This window comes from Ascaphus truei, chromosome 5, assembly GCF_040206685.1.
Source record: "Ascaphus truei isolate aAscTru1 chromosome 5, aAscTru1.hap1, whole genome shotgun sequence".
Lineage (NCBI taxonomy): Eukaryota > Metazoa > Chordata > Amphibia > Anura > Ascaphidae > Ascaphus > Ascaphus truei.
In genome coordinates this window covers 5,056,954-5,073,838 of record NC_134487.1, presented here as the reverse complement: position 1 = coordinate 5,073,838, position 16,885 = coordinate 5,056,954, and the positions used below count along the sequence as shown (strand labels likewise).

The following is a 16,885-nucleotide window of genomic DNA, read 5'->3' as shown; positions in this document are numbered from 1 at the left end:
TACAGGCAAACACGGGAGTTACACTTCCTGTACAGGCAAACACGGGAGTTACACTTCCTGTACAGGCAAACACGGGAGTTACACTTCCTGTACAGGCAAACACGGGAGTTACACTTCCTGTACAGGCAAACACGGGAGTTACACTTCCTGTACAGGCAAACACGGGAGTTACACTTCCTGTACAGGCAAACACGGGAGTTACACTTCCTGTACAGGCAAACACGGGAGTTACACTTCCTGTACAGGCAAACACGGGAGTTACACTTCCTGTACAGGCAAACACGGGAGTTACACTTCCTGTACAGGCAAACACGGGAGTTACACTTCCTGTACAGGCAAACACGGGAGTTGCACTTCCTGTACAGGCAAACACGGGAGTTACACTTCCTGTACAGGCAAACACGGGAGTTACACTTCCTGTACAGGCAAACACGGGAGTTACACTTCCTGTACAGGCAAACACGGGAGTTACCCTTCCTGTACAGGCAAACACGGGAGTTACACTTCCTGTACAGGCAAACACGGGCGTTACACTTCCTGTACAGGCAAACACGGGCGTTACACTTCCTGTACAGGCAAACACGGGAGTTACACTTCCTGTACAGGCAAACACGGGAGTTACACTTCCTGTACAGGCAAACACGGGAGTTACACTTCCTGTACAGGCAAACATGGGAGTTACACTTCCTGTACAGGCAAACACGGGAGTTACACTTCCTGCACAGGCAAACACGGGGGTTACACTTCCTGTACAGGCAAACACGGGGGTTACACTTCCTGCACAGGCAAACACGGGAGTTACACTTACTGTACAGGCAAACACGGGAGTTACACTGCCCTCTTCTCATGGTCCCACCTTCTCTCCCTGCCTCAGATGACCTGATACTCAGTACTTGGGTATCACATTACTCTCCGCAGGTCCCTGCGCTCTTCTCATGGTCTCACCTTCTCTCCCTGCCTCAGATGACCTGATACTCAGTACTTGGGTATCACATTACTCTCCGCAGGGCGCTGCGCTCTTCTCGTGGTCCCACCTTCTCTCCCTGCCTCAGATGACGTGATACTCGGGTCACATTACTCTCCGCAGGTCCCTGCGCTCTTCTCATGGTCTCACCTTCTCTACCTGCCTCAGATGACGTGATTCTCGGGTCACATTACCCTCCGCAGGTCCCTGCGCTCTTCTCATGGTCCCACCTTCTCTCCCTGCCTCAGATGACGTGATACTCGGGGATCACATTACTCTCCGCAGGTCGCTGCACTCTTCTCATGGTCTCGCCTTCTCTCCCTGCCTCAGATGACGTGATACTCAGTACTTGGGTATCACATTACTCTCCGCAGGTCCCTGCGCTCTTCTCATGGTCTCACCTTCTCTCCCTGCATCAGATGACCTGATACTCAGTACTTGGGTATCAGATTACTCTCCGCAGGTCGCTGAGCTCTTATCGTGGTCCCACCTTCTCTCCCTGCCTCAGATGACGTGATACTCGGGGATCACATTAATCTCCGCAGGTCCCTGCGCTCTTCTCATGGTCTCGCCTTCTCTCCCTGCCTCAGATGACGTGATACTCGGGTCACATTACTCTCCGCAGGTCCCTGCGCTCTTCTCATGGTCTCGCCTTCTCTCCCTGCCTCAGATGACGTGATACTCGGGCATCACATTACTCTCCGCAGGTCGCTGCGCTCTTCTCATGGTCTCACCTTCTCTCCCTGCCTCAGATGACCTGATACTCAGTACTTGGGTATCACATTACTCTCCGTAGGTCGCTGCGCTCTTGTCATGGTCCCACCTTCTCTCCCTGCCTCAGATGACGTGATACTCGGGGATCACATTACTCTCCGCAGGTCGCTGCGCTCTTCTCATGGTCTCGCCTTCTCTCCCTGCCTCAGATGACCTGATACTCAGTACTTGGGTATCACATTACTCTCCGCAGGTCCCTGCGCTCTTCTCATGGTCTCACCTTCTCTCCCTGCCTCAGATGACGTGATACTCAGTACTTGGGTATCACATTACTCTCCGCAGGTCCCTGCGCTCTTCTCATGGTCTCACCTTCTCTCCCTGCATCAGATGACCTGATACTCAGTACTTGGGGATCACATTACTCTCCGCAGGTTGCTGAGCTCTTATCGTGGTCTCGCCTTCTCTCCCTGCCTCAGATGACGTGATACTCGGGGATCACATTACTCTCCGCAGGTCCCTGCGCTCTTCTTATGGTCCCACCTTCTCTCCCTGCCTCAGATGACCTGCGTGGAGAAAACCGGGGACAATGAGAAGATGCTGATCAAGACTTTCCGCTGCTTGGGGAGCTGGTTCAACCTCGGAGTCCTGGACAGCAACTTCATGGCCAACAACCGCCTTCTCCTCCTCCTCTTCCAGGTGCTGGTGAGTACAGCCGCTCGCGTACTTCTGTGTATATAAATAAGCTGTCCCGCTGAGTGCTGGTGGTCCCGCTGAGTGCTGGTGGTCCCGCTGAGTGCTGGTGGTCCCGCTGAGTGCTGGTGGTCCCGCTGAGTGCTGGTGGTCCCGCTGAGTGCTGGTGGTCCCGCTGAGTGCTGGTGGTCCCGCTGAGTGCTGGTGGTCCCGCTGAGTGCTGGTGGTCCCGCTGAGTGCTGGTGGTCCCGCTGAGTGCTGGTGGTCCCGCTGAGTGCTGGTGGTCCCGCTGAGTGCTGGTGGTCCCGCTGAGTGCTGGTGGGCTGGTCCCCCGCCGAGCGCTGGTCCCCCGCCTGTGCAGTCCTCACTGTGTGTAATCTGCAGGGTTTGGTTGTATAACGAGTGGCGGGAAGCTTTCTTATCTTCACTGCCCCGTTACCTTGTGTGTGTGTGTGTGTGTGTGTGTGTGTGTGTGTGTGTGTGTGTTTCCACAGCTGCTATTAATTCGTATTGAACATCAATCGGTTAGGCAGAGTAATATAGCAGTTTTTAGAAAATTCATCACGGCCATCTTTAATAAGCCCAGGAGAAAACGTTTTGCAGAAATTATTCTCCAAAGCAGGGAGTTGTGTTCCCGCGGTGAGACTACGAGGGGGAAGTGACTGAACGTTGTATTGTAAGAGTTTGACTGATCACGGTTTTATCTCTATTTTTCCCCGGCAGCAGCGGGACCAGACGTCCTCCAACCTGCACGAAGCCGCGTCCGACTGCGTCTGCTCCGCGCTCTACGCCATGGAGAACGTGGAGAGTAACCTGCACCTCGGGACGCAGCTGTTCCAGGGGGTGCTGACCCTGGAGTCCGCGTACCACATGGCGGTGGCCCGAGAGGACCTGGACAAGTAAGATACAGGATGGGGGTATCGCACTACTCTCTCCATTTCACTTAACCCCTTCAGTCAGTGAGAAGTTCTCGGCTCCCGTCCTCAGGGCCCCCTTCACCCCCCAAAAACTGGTCAGGTTTTCAGGATATCCCTGCTTCAGCACAGGGGGCTCAATCCGTTGCTCAGTCTTTCACTGAACCACCTGTGCTGAAGCAGGGATATCCTGAAAACTTGACCTGTTTGAGGAGGGAGGAGGGGGTCTTGAGCCGCCTGGCCTAAATGCTTGAGGCCAGTGCAATATTTTGCTAACCCAGTGACACGGAGTGAAGTGAGATTGGGAAATGTACAAATGGACTTCTCCCCGCCTCCTCTCTCCCATTCCCCTGCTCCCACCTTCTCCCCCTCCCCCGCCATTCCCCTGCTCCCACCTTCTCCCCCCGCCATTCCCCTACTCCCACCTTCTCCCCCCCCGCCACTCCCCTGCTCCCACCTTCTCCCCCCGCCATTCCCCTGCTCCCACCTTCTCCCCCTCCCCCGCCATTCCCCTGCTCCCACCTTCTCCCCCTCCCCCGCCATTCCCCTGCTCCCACCTTCTCCCCCTCCCCCGCCATTCCCCTGCTCCCACCTTCTCCCCCCGCCATTCCCCTGCTCCCACCTTCTCCCCCCTCCCCCGCCATTCCCCTGCTCCCACCTTCTCCCCCCTCCCCCGCCATTCCCCTGCTCCCACCTTCTCCCCCCTCCCCCGCCATTCCCCTGCTCCCACCTTCTCCCCCCGCCATTCCCCTGCTCCCACCTTCTCCCCGCCTCCTTTCTCCCATTCCCCCTGCTCCCACCTTCTCCCCCTCCCCCGCCATTCCCCTGCTCCCACCTTCTCCCCCTCCCCCGCCATTCCCCTGCTCCCACCTTCTCCCCCTCCCCCGCCATTCCCCTGCTCCCACCTTCTCCCCCTCCCCCGCCATTCCCCTGCTCCCACCTTCTCCACCGCCATTCCCCTGCTCCCACCTCCCCCCCGCCATTCCCCTGCTCCCACCTTCTCCCCCTCCCCCGCCATTCCCCTGCTCCCACCTTCTCCCCCTCCCCCGCCATTCCCCTGCTCCCACCTTCTCCCCCCCCCCCCCCCACCGCCGCGCTCTTCATTGCGCACGATTTGCCGTCTTTGCGACAGACCTCGCATCTCTTCCAGTCACAGCTGCAGTTGTGCCCTGATTGTGGCGCGTAACACATAGCGGTGCCGGGTGCGACTTTTCCAGCCGCCGCCGCGGTGCGCGCCGCTCGGTACTTGTTACTCCAGCCGCCGCGGTGCGCGCCTTTCTGTACTTGTTACTCCAGCCTCCCTTTTGAGGGCTCTCGCCAGCTAAGGGTTAATGGCCGGGCAAATGCTTTTCATGTCCTGTATACGAGAGGGCACAGACCGCAGCGAGCGGGAGGGTAACCCGCGGGCAAGTCCCAGCGCCACCAGTAACAGGGCCACGCTCTCTGGGCAGCAACATGGGACGCCATCAATACTAAGAGACGGTGCGAAGGTGGCGCGGTGGGACGGCAGCGGGTGGTGGGACGGCAGCGGGTGGTGGGACGGCAGCGGGTGGTGGGACGGCAGCGGGTGGTGGGACGGTGGCGGGACGGCAGCGGGTGGTGGGACGGTGGCGGGACGGCAGCGGGTGGCGGGACGGCAGCGGGTGGCGGGACGGCAGCGGGTGGTGGGACGGTGGCGGGACGGCAGCGGGTGGTGGGACGGCAGCGGGTGGTGGGACGGTGGCGGGACGTCAGCGGGTGGCGGGACGTCAGCGGGTGGCGGGACGGCAGCGGGTGGCGGGACGGCAGCGGGTGGTGGGACGGTGGCGGGACGGCAGCGGGTGGTGGGACGGTGGCGGGACGGCAGCGGGTGGCGGGACGGCAGCGGGTGGTGGGACGGTGGCGGGACGGCAGCGGGTGGTGGGACGGCGGCGGGACGGCAGCGGGTGGCGGGACGGCAGCGGGTGGCGGGACGGCAGCGGGTGGCGGGACGGCAGCGGGTGGCGGGACGGCAGCGGGTGGTGGGACGGTGGCGGGACGGCAGCGGGTGGTGGGACGGTGGCGGGACGGCAGCGGGTGGTGGGACGGTGGAGGGACGTCAGCGGGTGGCGGGACGGCAGCGGGTGGCGGGACGGCAGCGGGTGGTGGGACGGTGGCGGGACGGCAGCGGGTGGTGGGACGGTGGCGGGACGGCAGCGGGTGGCGGGACGGCAGCGGGTGGCGGGACGGCAGCGGGTGGTGGGACGGTGGCGGGACGGCAGCGGGTGGTGGGACGGCGGCGGGTGGCGGGACGGGAAGGATGATGCAGCGGTAATAAAATGTCCGTAGACTTTGGCAGGGAATGGGGGCAACGTCCGGGTAACCGCTGTGGGAGGGAACGAGATAGTGTGGAAGAAACCGTGTTAAACAGGACGTGTAACAATGGGACTGGCGTTCCCCAGCACTGTGTGGGGTTAGTGTGACATTCCTGGGAGAGACCGGATCTGCACACGCAGTGTGACGGGTGGTGGGACGGTGGCGGGACGGCAGTGGGTGGTGGGACGGTGGCGGGACGGCAGTGGGTGGTGGGACGGCAGCGGGTGGCGGGACGGCAGCGGGTGGTGGGACGGTGGTGGGACGGCAGCGGGTGGTGGGACGGTGGTGGGACGGTGGCGGGTGGTGGGACGGTGGCGGGACGGCGGCGGGTGGTGGGACGGTGGCGGGACGGCAGCGGGTGGTGGGACGGTGGCGGGACGGCAGCGGGTGGCGGGACGGCAGCGGGTGGTGGGACGGTGGCGGGACGGCAGCGGGCGGCGGGTGGTGGGACGGTGGCGGGACGCAAGCGGGTGGTGGGACGGTGGCGGGACGGCAGCGGGTGGTGGGACGGTGGCGGGACGGCAGCGGGTGGTGGGACGGCAGCGGGTGGTGGGACGGTGGCGGGACGGCAGCGGGTGGTGGGACGGTGGTGGGACGGCAGCGGGTGGTGGGACGGTGGCGGGTGGTGGGACGGTGGCGGGACGGCAGCGGGTGGTGGGACGGTGGCGGGACGGCAGCGGGTGGCGGGACGGCGGCGGGTGGTGGGACGGTGGCGGGACGCAAGAGGGTGGTGGGACGGTGGCGGGACGGCAGCGGGTGGTGGGACGGTGGCGGGACGGCAGTGGGTGGCGGGACGGCAGCGGGTGGCGGGACGGCAGCGGGTGGTGGGACGGTGGCGGGACGGCAGCGGGTGGCGGGACGGCAGCGGGTGGCGGGACGGCAGCGGGTGGTGGGACGGTGGCGGGACGGCAGCGGGTGGTGGGACGGCGGCGGGTGGCGGGACGGGAAGGATGATGCAGCGGTAATAAAATGTCCGTAGACTTTGGCAGGGAATGGGGGCAACGTCCGGGTAACCGCTGTGGGAGGGAACGAGATAGTGTGGAAGAAACCGTGTTAAACAGGACGTGTAACAATGGGACTGGCGTTCCCCAGCACTGTGTGGGGTTAGTGTGACATTCCTGGGAGAGACCGGATCTGCACACGGCCGTTCGTTCTGTATGGGAGGGCGCCGCGCGGCACTGAGGGTGTGGGGTGAAGAAGCGTGTTACTGATAGAGCCGTGCCTCCCCCCCTCCCCCCACATGGGGTCTGCGCTGAGTCAGGGCTTCCCTAAGCCCTGTGTATTAGTTTGTATTCATACCCTGCCAGCTGCATGCGCCGCAGGATGGAGCAGCCAATGGGGAAAAGAGAAACTCCCCGCTGCAGCGTAATGTGTAATAACAGGGCAGTGAGGGGGGGGGCCGGGGCCTGGCTCTAAGCACACGTCCCGCTGCAGCATAATGTGTAATAACAGGGCAGTGAGGGGGGGGGGGGGGTCTGGGGCCTGGCTCTAAGCACACGTCCCGCTGGAGCATAGTGTGTAATAACAGGGCAGTGAGGGGGGGGCCGGGGCCTGGCTCTTATTACACATTACGAATCGTGCACGCCATGTCCTGCCGAACCCCCGTGCTTACATCTCCCCCACACCGCCCCGCGCCATGTCCGCGCCATGTCTTGCTCTGAGGCTCCCCGCTATCTCTCTTCCCTCCCCCATGTCTTGCTATGATGCTCCCCGCTATCTCTCTTCCCTCCCCCCGTCTTGCTATGAGGCTCCCCGCTATCTCTCTTCCCTCCCCCCGTCTTGCTATGAGGCTCCCCGCTATCTCTCTTCCCTCCCCCATGTCTTGCTATGAGGCTCCCCGCTATCTCTCTTCCCTCCCCCCGTCTTGCTATGAGGCTCCCCGCTATCTCTCTTCCCTCCCCCCGTCTTGCTATGAGGCTCCCCGCTATCTCTTTTCCCTCCCCCATGTCTTGCTATGAGGCTCCCCGCTATCTCTCTTCCCTCCCCCCGTCTTGCTATGAGGCTCCCCGCTATCTCTTCCCTCCCCCATGTCTTGCTCTGAGGCTCCCCGCTATCTCTTCCCTCCCCCCGTCTTGCTATGAGGCTCCCCGCTATCTCTCTTCCCTCCCCCCGTCTTGCTCTGAGGCTCCCCGCTATCTCTCTTCCCTCCCCCCGTCTTGCTATGAGGCTCCCCGCTATCTCTTCCCTCCCCCCGTCTTGCTATGAGGCTCCCCGCTATCTCTCTTCCCTCCCCCCGTCTTGCTATGAGGCTCCCCGCTATCTCTCTTCCCTCCCCCCGTCTTGCTATGAGGCTCCCCGCTATCTCTTCCCTCCCCCCGTCTTGCTCTGAGGCTCCCCGCTATCTCTCTTCCCTCCCCCCGTCTTGCTATGAGGCTCCCCGCTATCTCTCTTCCCTCCCCCCGTCTTGCTATGAGGCTCCCCGCTATCTCTTCCCTCCCCCCGTCTTGCTATGAGGCTCCCCGCTATCTCTCTTCCCTCCCCCCGTCTTGCTCTGAGGCTCCCCGCTATCTCTCTTCCCTCCCCCCGTCTTGCTATGAGGCTCCCCGCTATCTCTTCCCTCCCCCCGTCTTGCTATGAGGCTCCCCGCTATCTCTTCCCTCCCCCCGTCTTGCTATGATGCTCCCCGCTATTTCTCTTCCCTCCCCCATGTCTTGCTATGAGGCTCCCCGCTATCTCTCTTCCCTCCCCCCGTCTTGCTATGAGGCTCCCCGCTATCTCTCTTCCCTCCCCCCGTCTTGCTATGAGGCTCCCCGCTATCTCTTCCCTCCCCCCGTCTTGCTATGAGGCTCCCCGCTATCTCTTCCCTCCCCCATGTCTTGCTATGAGGCTCCCCGCTATCTCTTCCCTCCCCCCGTCTTGCTCTGAGGCTCCCCGCTATCTCTTCCCTCCCCCCGTCTTGCTATGATGCTCCCCGCTATTTCTCTTCCCTCCCCCATGTCTTGCTATGAGGCTCCCCGCTATCTCTCTTCCCTCCCCCCGTCTTGCTCTGAGGCTCCCCGCTATCTCTCTTCCCTCCCCCCGTCTTGCTATGAGGCTCCCCGCTATCTCTCTTCCCTCCCCCATGTCTTGCTATGAGGCTCCCCGCTATCTCTCTTCCCTCCCCCCGTCTTGCTATGAGGCTCCCCGCTATCTCTCTTCCCTCCCCCCGTCTTGCTCTGAGGCTCCCCGCTATCTCTCTTCCCTCCCCCCGTCTTGCTATGAGGCTCCCCGCTATCTCTCTTCCCTCCCCCCGTCTTGCTATGAGGCTCCCCGCTATCTCTTCCCTCCCCCCGTCTTGCTATGAGGCTCCCCGCTATCTCTCTTCCCTCCCCCCGTCTTGCTCTGAGGCTCCCCGCTATCTCTCTTCCCTCCCCCCGTCTTGCTATGAGGCTCCCCGCTATCTCTCTTCCCTCCCCCCGTCTTGCTATGAGGCTCCCCGCTATCTCTTTTCCCTCCCCCCGTCTTGCTATGAGGCTCCCCGCTATCTCTTCCCTCCCCCCGTCTTGCTATGAGGCTCCCCGCTATCTCTTTTCCCTCCCCCATGTCTTGCTATGAGGCTCCCCGCTATCTCTCTTCCCTCCCCCCGTCTTGCTATGAGGCTCCCCGCTATCTCTTCCCTCCCCCCGTCTTGCTATGAGGCTCCCCGCTATCTCTTCCCTCCCCCCGTCTTGCTATGAGGCTCCCCGCTATCTCTCTTCCCTCCCCCCGTCTTGCTCTGAGGCTCCCCGCTATCTCTCTTCCCTCCCCCCGTCTTGCTATGAGGCTCCCCGCTATCTCTCTTCCCTCCCCCCGTCTTGCTATGAGGCTCCCCGCTATCTCTTCCCTCCCCCCGTCTTGCTATGAGGCTCCCCGCTATCTCTCTTCCCTCCCCCCGTCTTGCTCTGAGGCTCCCCGCTATCTCTCTTCCCTCCCCCCGTCTTGCTATGAGGCTCCCCGCTATCTCTCTTCCCTCCCCCCGTCTTGCTATGAGGCTCCCCGCTATCTCTTTTCCCTCCCCCCGTCTTGCTATGAGGCTCCCCGCTATCTCTCTTCCCTCCCCCATGTCTTGCTCTGAGGCTCCCCGCTATCTCTCTTCCCTCCCCCCGTCTTGCTATGAGGCTCCCCGCTATCTCTCTTCCCTCCCCCCGTCTTGCTCTGAGGCTCCCCGCTATCTCTTCCCTCCCCCCGTCTTGCTATGAGGCTCCCCGCTATCTCTCTTCCCTCCCCCATGTCTTGCTATGAGGCTCCCCGCTATCTCTTCCCTCCCCCATGTCTTGCTCTGAGGCTCCCCGCTATCTCTCTTCCCTCCCCCCGTCTTGCTATGAGGCTCCCCGCTATCTCTCTTCCCTCCCCCCGTCTTGCTATGAGGCTCCCCGCTATCTCTCTTCCCTCCCCCCGTCTTGCTATGAGGCTCCCCGCTATCTCTCTTCCCTCCCCCATGTCTTGCTATGAGGCTCCCCGCTATCTCTCTTCCCTCCCCCCGTCTTGCTATGAGGCTCCCCGCTATCTCTCTTCCCTCCCCCCGTCTTGCTATGAGGCTCCCCGCTATCTCTCTTCCCTCCCCCCGTCTTGCTATGAGGCTCCCCGCTATCTCTCTTCCCTCCCCCCGTCTTGCTATGAGGCTCCCCGCTATCTCTCTTCCCTCCCCCCGTCTTGCTATGAGGCTCCCCGCTATCTCTCTTCCCTCCCCCTGTCTTGCTATGAGGCTCCGCGCTATCTCTCTTCCCTCCCCCCGTCTTGCTATGAGGCTCCCCGCTATCTCTCTTCCCTCCCCCCGTCTTGCTATGAGGCTCCCCGCTATCTCTCTTCCCTCCCCCCGTCTTGCTATGAGGCTCCCCGCTATCTCTCTTCCCTCCCCCCGTCTTGCTATGAGGCTCCCCGCTATCTCTTCCCTCCCCCATGTCTTGCTATGAGGCTCCCCGCTATCTCTTCCCTCCCCCATGTCTTGCTATGAGGCTCCCCGCTATCTCTCTTCCCTCCCCATGTCTTGCTCTGAGGCTCCCCGCTATCTCTCTTCCCTCCCCCCGTCTTGCTATGAGGCTCCCCGCTATCTCTCTTCCCTCCCCCCGTCTTGCTATGAGGCTCCCCGCTATCTCTCTTCCCTCCCCCATGTCTTGCTATGAGGCTCCCCGCTATCTCTCTTCCCTCCCCCATGTCTTGCTATGAGGCTCCCCGCTATCTCTTCCCTCCCCCCGTCTTGCTATGAGGCTCCCCGCTATCTCTTCCCTCCCCCATGTCTTGCTATGAGGCTCCCCGCTATCTCTCTTCCCTCCCCCCGTCTTGCTATGAGGCTCCCCGCTATCTCTCTTCCCTCCCCCATGTCTTGCTATGAGGCTCCCCGCTATCTCTCTTCCCTCCCCCATGTCTTGCTCTGAGGCTCCCCGCTATCTCTCTTCCCTCCCCCCGTCTTGCTCTGAGGCTCCCCGCTATCTCTCTTCCCTCCCCCATGTCTTGCTCTGAGGCTCCCCGCTATCTCTTCCCTCCCCCATGTCTTGCTCTGAGGCTCCCCGCTATCTCTCTTCCCTCCCCCCGTCTTGCTATGAGGCTCCCCGCTATCTCTCTTCCCTCCCCCCGTCTTGCTATGAGGCTCCCCGCTATCTCTCTTCCCTCCCCCCGTCTTGCTATGAGGCTCCCCGCTATCTCTCTTCCCTCCCCCCGTCTTGCTATGAGGCTCCCCGCTATCTCTCTTCCCTCCCCCATGTCTTGCTATGAGGCTCCCCGCTATCTCTTCCCTCCCCCCGTCTTGCTATGAGGCTCCCCGCTATCTCTTCCCTCCCCCATGTCTTGCTATGAGGCTCCCCGCTATCTCTCTTCCCTCCCCCCGTCTTGCTATGAGGCTCCCCGCTATCTCTTCCCTCCCCCATGTCTTGCTCTGAGGCTCCCCGCTATCTCTCTTCCCTCCCCCCGTCTTGCTCTGAGGCTCCCCGCTATCTCTCTTCCCTCCCCCATGTCTTGCTCTGAGGCTCCCCGCTATCTCTTCCCTCCCCCATGTCTTGCTCTGAGGCTCCCCGCTATCTCTCTTCCCTCCCCCCGTCTTGCTATGAGGCTCCCCGCTATCTCTCTTCCCTCCCCCCGTCTTGCTATGAGGCTCCCCGCTATCTCTCTTCCCTCCCCCCGTCTTGCTATGAGGCTCCCCGCTATCTCTCTTCCCTCCCCCCGTCTTGCTATGAGGCTCCCCGCTATCTCTCTTCCCTCCCCCTGTCTTGCTATGAGGCTCCGCGCTATATCTCTTCCCTCCCCCCGTCTTGCTATGAGGCTCCCCGCTATCTCTCTTCCCTCCCCCCGTCTTGCTATGAGGCTCCCCGCTATCTCTCTTCCCTCCCCCCGTCTTGCTATGAGGCTCCCCGCTATCTCTCTTCCCTCCCCCCGTCTTGCTATGAGGCTCCCCGCTATCTCTCTTCCCTCCCCCATGTCTTGCTCTGAGGCTCCCCGCTATCTCTTCCCTCCCCCCGTCTTGCTATGAGGCTCCCCGCTATCTCTCTTCCCTCCCCCCGTCTTGCTATGAGGCTCCCCGCTATCTCTCTTCCCTCCCCCCGTCTTGCTATGAGGCTCCCCGCTATCTCTCTTCCCTCCCCCCGTCTTGCTATGAGGCTCCCCGCTATCTCTCTTCCCTCCCCCCGTCTTGCTATGAGGCTCCCCGCTATCTCTCTTCCCTCCCCCCGTCTTGCTATGAGGCTCCCCGCTATCTCTCTTCCCTCCCCCCGTCTTGCTATGAGGCTCCCCGCTATCTCTTCCCTCCCCCATGTCTTGCTATGAGGCTCCCCGCTATCTCTCTTCCCTCCCCCCGTCTTGCTATGAGGCTCCCCGCTATCTCTCTTCCCTCCCCCCGTCTTGCTATGAGGCTCCCCGCTATCTCTCTTCCCTCCCCCATGTCTTGCTATGAGGCTCCCCGCTATCTCTTCCCTCCCCCCGTCTTGCTATGAGGCTCCCCGCTATCTCTTCCCTCCCCCATGTCTTGCTATGAGGCTCCCCGCTATCTCTCTTCCCTCCCCCCGTCTTGCTCTGAGGCTCCCCGCTATCTCTTCCCTCCCCCCGTCTTGCTCTGAGGCTCCCCGCTATCTCTTCCCTCCCCCCGTCTTGCTATGAGGCTCCCCGCTATCTCTCTTCCCTCCCCCATGTCTTGCTCTGAGGCTCCCCGCTATCTCTCTTCCCTCCCCCCGTCTTGCTATGAGGCTCCCCGCTATCTCTCTTCCCTCCCCCCGTCTTGCTATGAGGCTCCCCGCTATCTCTCTTCCCTCCCCCCGTCTTGCTATGAGGCTCCCCGCTATCTCTCTTCCCTCCCCCCGTCTTGCTATGAGGCTCCCCGCTATCTCTCTTCCCTCCCCCATGTCTTGCTATGAGGCTCCCCGCTATCTCTTCCCTCCCCCCGTCATGCTCTGAGGCTCCCCGCTATCTCTCTTCCCTCCCCCATGTCTTGCTATGAGGCTCCCCGCTATCTCTCTTCCCTCCCCCCGTCTTGCTATGAGGCTCCCCGCTATCTCTCTTCCCTCCCCCCGTCTTGCTATGAGGCTCCCCGCTATCTCTTCCCTCCCCCATGTCTTGCTATGAGGCTCCCCGCTATCTCTCTTCCCTCCCCCCGTCTTGCTATGAGGCTCCCCGCTATCTCTTCCCTCCCCCCGTCTTGCTCTGAGGCTCCCCGCTATCTCTTCCCTCCCCCATGTCTTGCTATGAGGCTCCCCGCTATCTCTCTTCCCTCCCCCCGTCTTGCTCTGAGGCTCCCCGCTATCTCTCTTCCCTCCCCCCGTCTTGCTATGAGGCTCCCCGCTATCTCTCTTCCCTCCCCCCGTCTTGCTATGATGCTCCCCGCTATCTCTCTTCCCTCCCCCCGTCTTGCTATGATGCTCCCCGCTATCTCTCTTCCCTCCCCCATGTCTTGATCTGAGGCTCCCCGCTATCTCTTCCCTCCCCCCGTCTTGCTATGAGGCTCCCCGCTATCTCTTCCCTCCCCCCGTCTTGCTATGAGGCTCCCCGCTATCTCTTCCCTCCCCATGTCTTGCTATGAGGCTCCCCGCTATCTCTTCCCTCCCCCCGTCTTGCTCTGAGGCTCCCCGCTATCTCTCTTCCCTCCCCCCGTCTTGCTATGAGGCTCCCCGCTATCTCTCTTCCCTCCCCCCGTCTTGCTATGAGGCTCCCCGCTATCTCTCTTCCCTCCCCCCGTCTTGCTCTGAGGCTCCCCGCTATCTCTTCCCTCCCCCCGTCTTGCTATGAGGCTCCCCGCTATCTCTTCCCTCCCCCATGTCTTGCTATGAGGCTCCCCGCTATCTCTTCCCTCCCCCATGTCTTGCTATGAGGCTCCCCGCTATCTCTCTTCCCTCCCCCCGTCATGCTCTGAGGCTCCCCGCTATCTCTCTTCCCTCCCCCATGTCTTGCTATGAGGCTCCCCGCTATCTCTTCCCTCCCCCATGTCTTGCTCTGAGGCTCCCCGCTATCTCTCTTCCCTCCCCATGTCTTGCTCTGAGGCTCCCCGCTATCTCTCTTCCCTCCCCCATGTCTTGCTATGAGGCTCCCCGCTATCTCTTCCCTCCCCATGTCTTGCTATGGGGCTCCCCGCTATCTCTCTTCCCTCCCCCCGTCTTGCTCTGAGGCTCCCCGCTATCTCTCTTCCCTCCCCCCGTCTTGCTCTGAGGCTCCCCGCTATCTCTTCCCTCCCCCCGTCTTGCTATGAGGCTCCCCGCTATCTCTCTTCCCTCCCCCTGTTTTGCTCTCTCTCCCATCCCCCATGTTTTGCTCTGATGCCCCCCTGGCGTCTCACTCTCCCGCCCCCCCGTTTTTGCGTCCCAGGGTGCTGAATTACTGCCGCATTTTCACGGAACTGTGCGAAACTTTCCTGGAGAAGATTGTGTCTACTCCCGGTCGGGACCTGGGAGACCTGCGGACCCTGGAACTTCTCCTGATCTGCGCCGGCCACACTCAGTACGAGGTGAGTGCGGACCCTGGAACTTCTCCTGATCTGCGCTGGCCACACTCAGTACGAGGTGAGTGCTGACCCCCGCCTGTGTGATCTGCGCTGGCCACTCTCAGTACGAGGTGAGTGCTGACCCCCGCCTGTGTGATCTGCGCTGGCCACTCTCAGTATGAGGTGAGTGCTGACCCCCGCCTGTGTGATCTGCGCTGGCCACACTCAGTACGAGGTGAGTGCTGACCCCCGCCTGTGTGATCTGCGCTGGCCACACTAAGTACGAGGTGAGTGCTGACCCCCGCCTGTGTGATCTGCGCTGGCCACACTCAGTACGAGGTGAGTGCTGACCCCTGCCTGTGTGATCTGCGCTGGCCACACTCAGTACAAGGTGAGTGCTGACCCCCGCCTGTGTGATCTGCGCTGGCCACACTCAGTACGAGGTGAGTGCTGACCCCCGCCTGAGTGATTTGCGCTGGCCACACTCAGTACGAGGTGAGTGCTGACCCCCGGCAGAGTGATCTGCGCTGGCCACACTCAGTACGAGGTGAGTGCTGACCCCCGCCTGAATGATCTGCGCTGGCCACACTCAGTACGAGGTGAGTGCTGACCCGTGACACTGTGATCTGTGCTGGTCACTCAGTACGAGGTGAGTGCTGACCCCCGCCTGTGATCTGCGCTGGCCACACTCAGTACGAGGTGAGTGCTGACCCCCGCCTGAGTGATCTGCGCTGGCCACACTCAGTACGAGGTGAGTGCTGACCCCCGCCTGAGTGATCTGCGCTGGCCACATTCAGTACGAGGTGAGTGCTGACCCCCGCCTGAGTGATCTGCGCTGGCCACACTCAGTACGAGGTGAGTGCTGACCCGTGACTGTGTGATCTGCGCTGGCCACACTCAGTACGAGGTGAGTGCTGACCCGTGACTGTGTGATCTGCGCTGGCCACACTCAGTACGAGGTGAGTGCTGACCCGTGACACTGTGATCTGTGCTGGTCACTCAGTACGAGGTGAGTGCTGACCCGTTACTGTGTGATCTGCGCTGGCCACACTCAGTACGAGGTGAGTGCTGACCCGTGACTGTGTGATCTGCGCTGGCCACACTCAGTACGAGGTGAGTGCTGACCCGTGACTGTGTGATCTGTGCTGGTCACTCAGTACGAGGTGAGCGCTAACTCGTGGACAACGTGGAACCCGGTTATTTGAATAATGTAGAAGTCTTCCAGCCCTGGAAGGTGCCTCACGGTGTAAGCACGGCTGGGTAACGGTGGACTGGATCTATGGGACGCTGTTCTGAATGTTCCTCGTCTTCTCTTCCCAGGTAGTGGAAATCTCTTTTAACTTCTGGTATCGCCTGGGAGAGCACCTTTATAAGACACAGGACTCGGTGCTGCACAGTATCTTCAGACCGTACATCCAGAGGCTTCTCCATGCCATGGCCAGGCACTGCCAGCTTGATCCAGATCATGTAAGCTCCCCTCCTGGTCTTGCTGCTACTTGTCCTCTCTGGAGGTCCCAGGAGGGCGTTATAGCATGAAGATGGCAGGGGCAACACGAGGTCCCAGTCTCGCCTCCCAGCACCACGGTCATATTTACAAAGTGGCGCTCTTCCACAGGACACCACCCATTCAACTGAAAGATGGTCTCTTATGGAAGAGCATCGTTTAGTAAACATGGGCCTATATCTCCTTGGGTAGCTTACCTGGTCTCCCTGTGCTCTATCTAGCAAATATGTATTGGGAGCAAGGGCCGAGGATGCTCTCACAGCAACGTGTCCGACCATCCACCACTACTACAGCCAGTATCTGTATTACACACAGCAACGTGTCCGACCATCCACCGCAAATACAGCCAGTATCTGTACTACACACAGCAACGTGTGTCCGGCCATCCACCACAAATACAGCCAGTATCTGTACTACACACCGCAATGTGTCCGACCATCCACCACAAATACAGCCAGTATCTGTACTACACACAGCAACGTGTCGGCCATCCACGCACATACAGCCAGTATCTGTACTACACACAGCAAAGTGTGTCCGACCATCCACCGCACATACAGCCAGTATCTGTATTACACACAGCACAGTGTGTCCGACCATCCACCGCACATACAGCCAGTATCTGTACTACACACAGCACAGTGTGTCCGACCATCCACCGCACATACAGCCAGTATCTGTATTACACACAGCACAGTGTGTCCGACCATCCACCGCACATACAGCCAGTATCTGTATTACACACAGCAACGTGTCCGGCCATCCACCACACATACAGCCAGTATCTGTATTACACACAGCAACGTGTCCGGCCATCCACCGCACATACAGCCAGTATCTGTATTACACACAGCAACGTGTCGGCCATCCACCACACATACAGCCAGTATCTGTACTACACACAGCAACGT

General features: G+C 61.0%; 1 protein-coding gene across 4 annotated transcripts in view; it reads left to right on the top strand.

Annotated features, from left to right (window-relative positions):
* TNPO3 (transportin 3) overlaps positions 1–16,885 on the top strand; it is a 115,341-nt gene that overhangs the window by 45,779 nt on the left and 52,677 nt on the right. For all 4 annotated transcript variants that reach the window (XM_075599257.1, XM_075599258.1, XM_075599259.1 and 1 more), the window contains exons 5-8: positions 2,237–2,380; positions 3,092–3,267; positions 14,356–14,494; positions 15,791–15,937. In XM_075599257.1, coding sequence (XP_075455372.1) covers positions 2,237–2,380; positions 3,092–3,267; positions 14,356–14,494; positions 15,791–15,937 — 606 coding nt within the window. The remainder of the gene's footprint in view (positions 1–2,236; positions 2,381–3,091; positions 3,268–14,355; positions 14,495–15,790; positions 15,938–16,885) is intronic.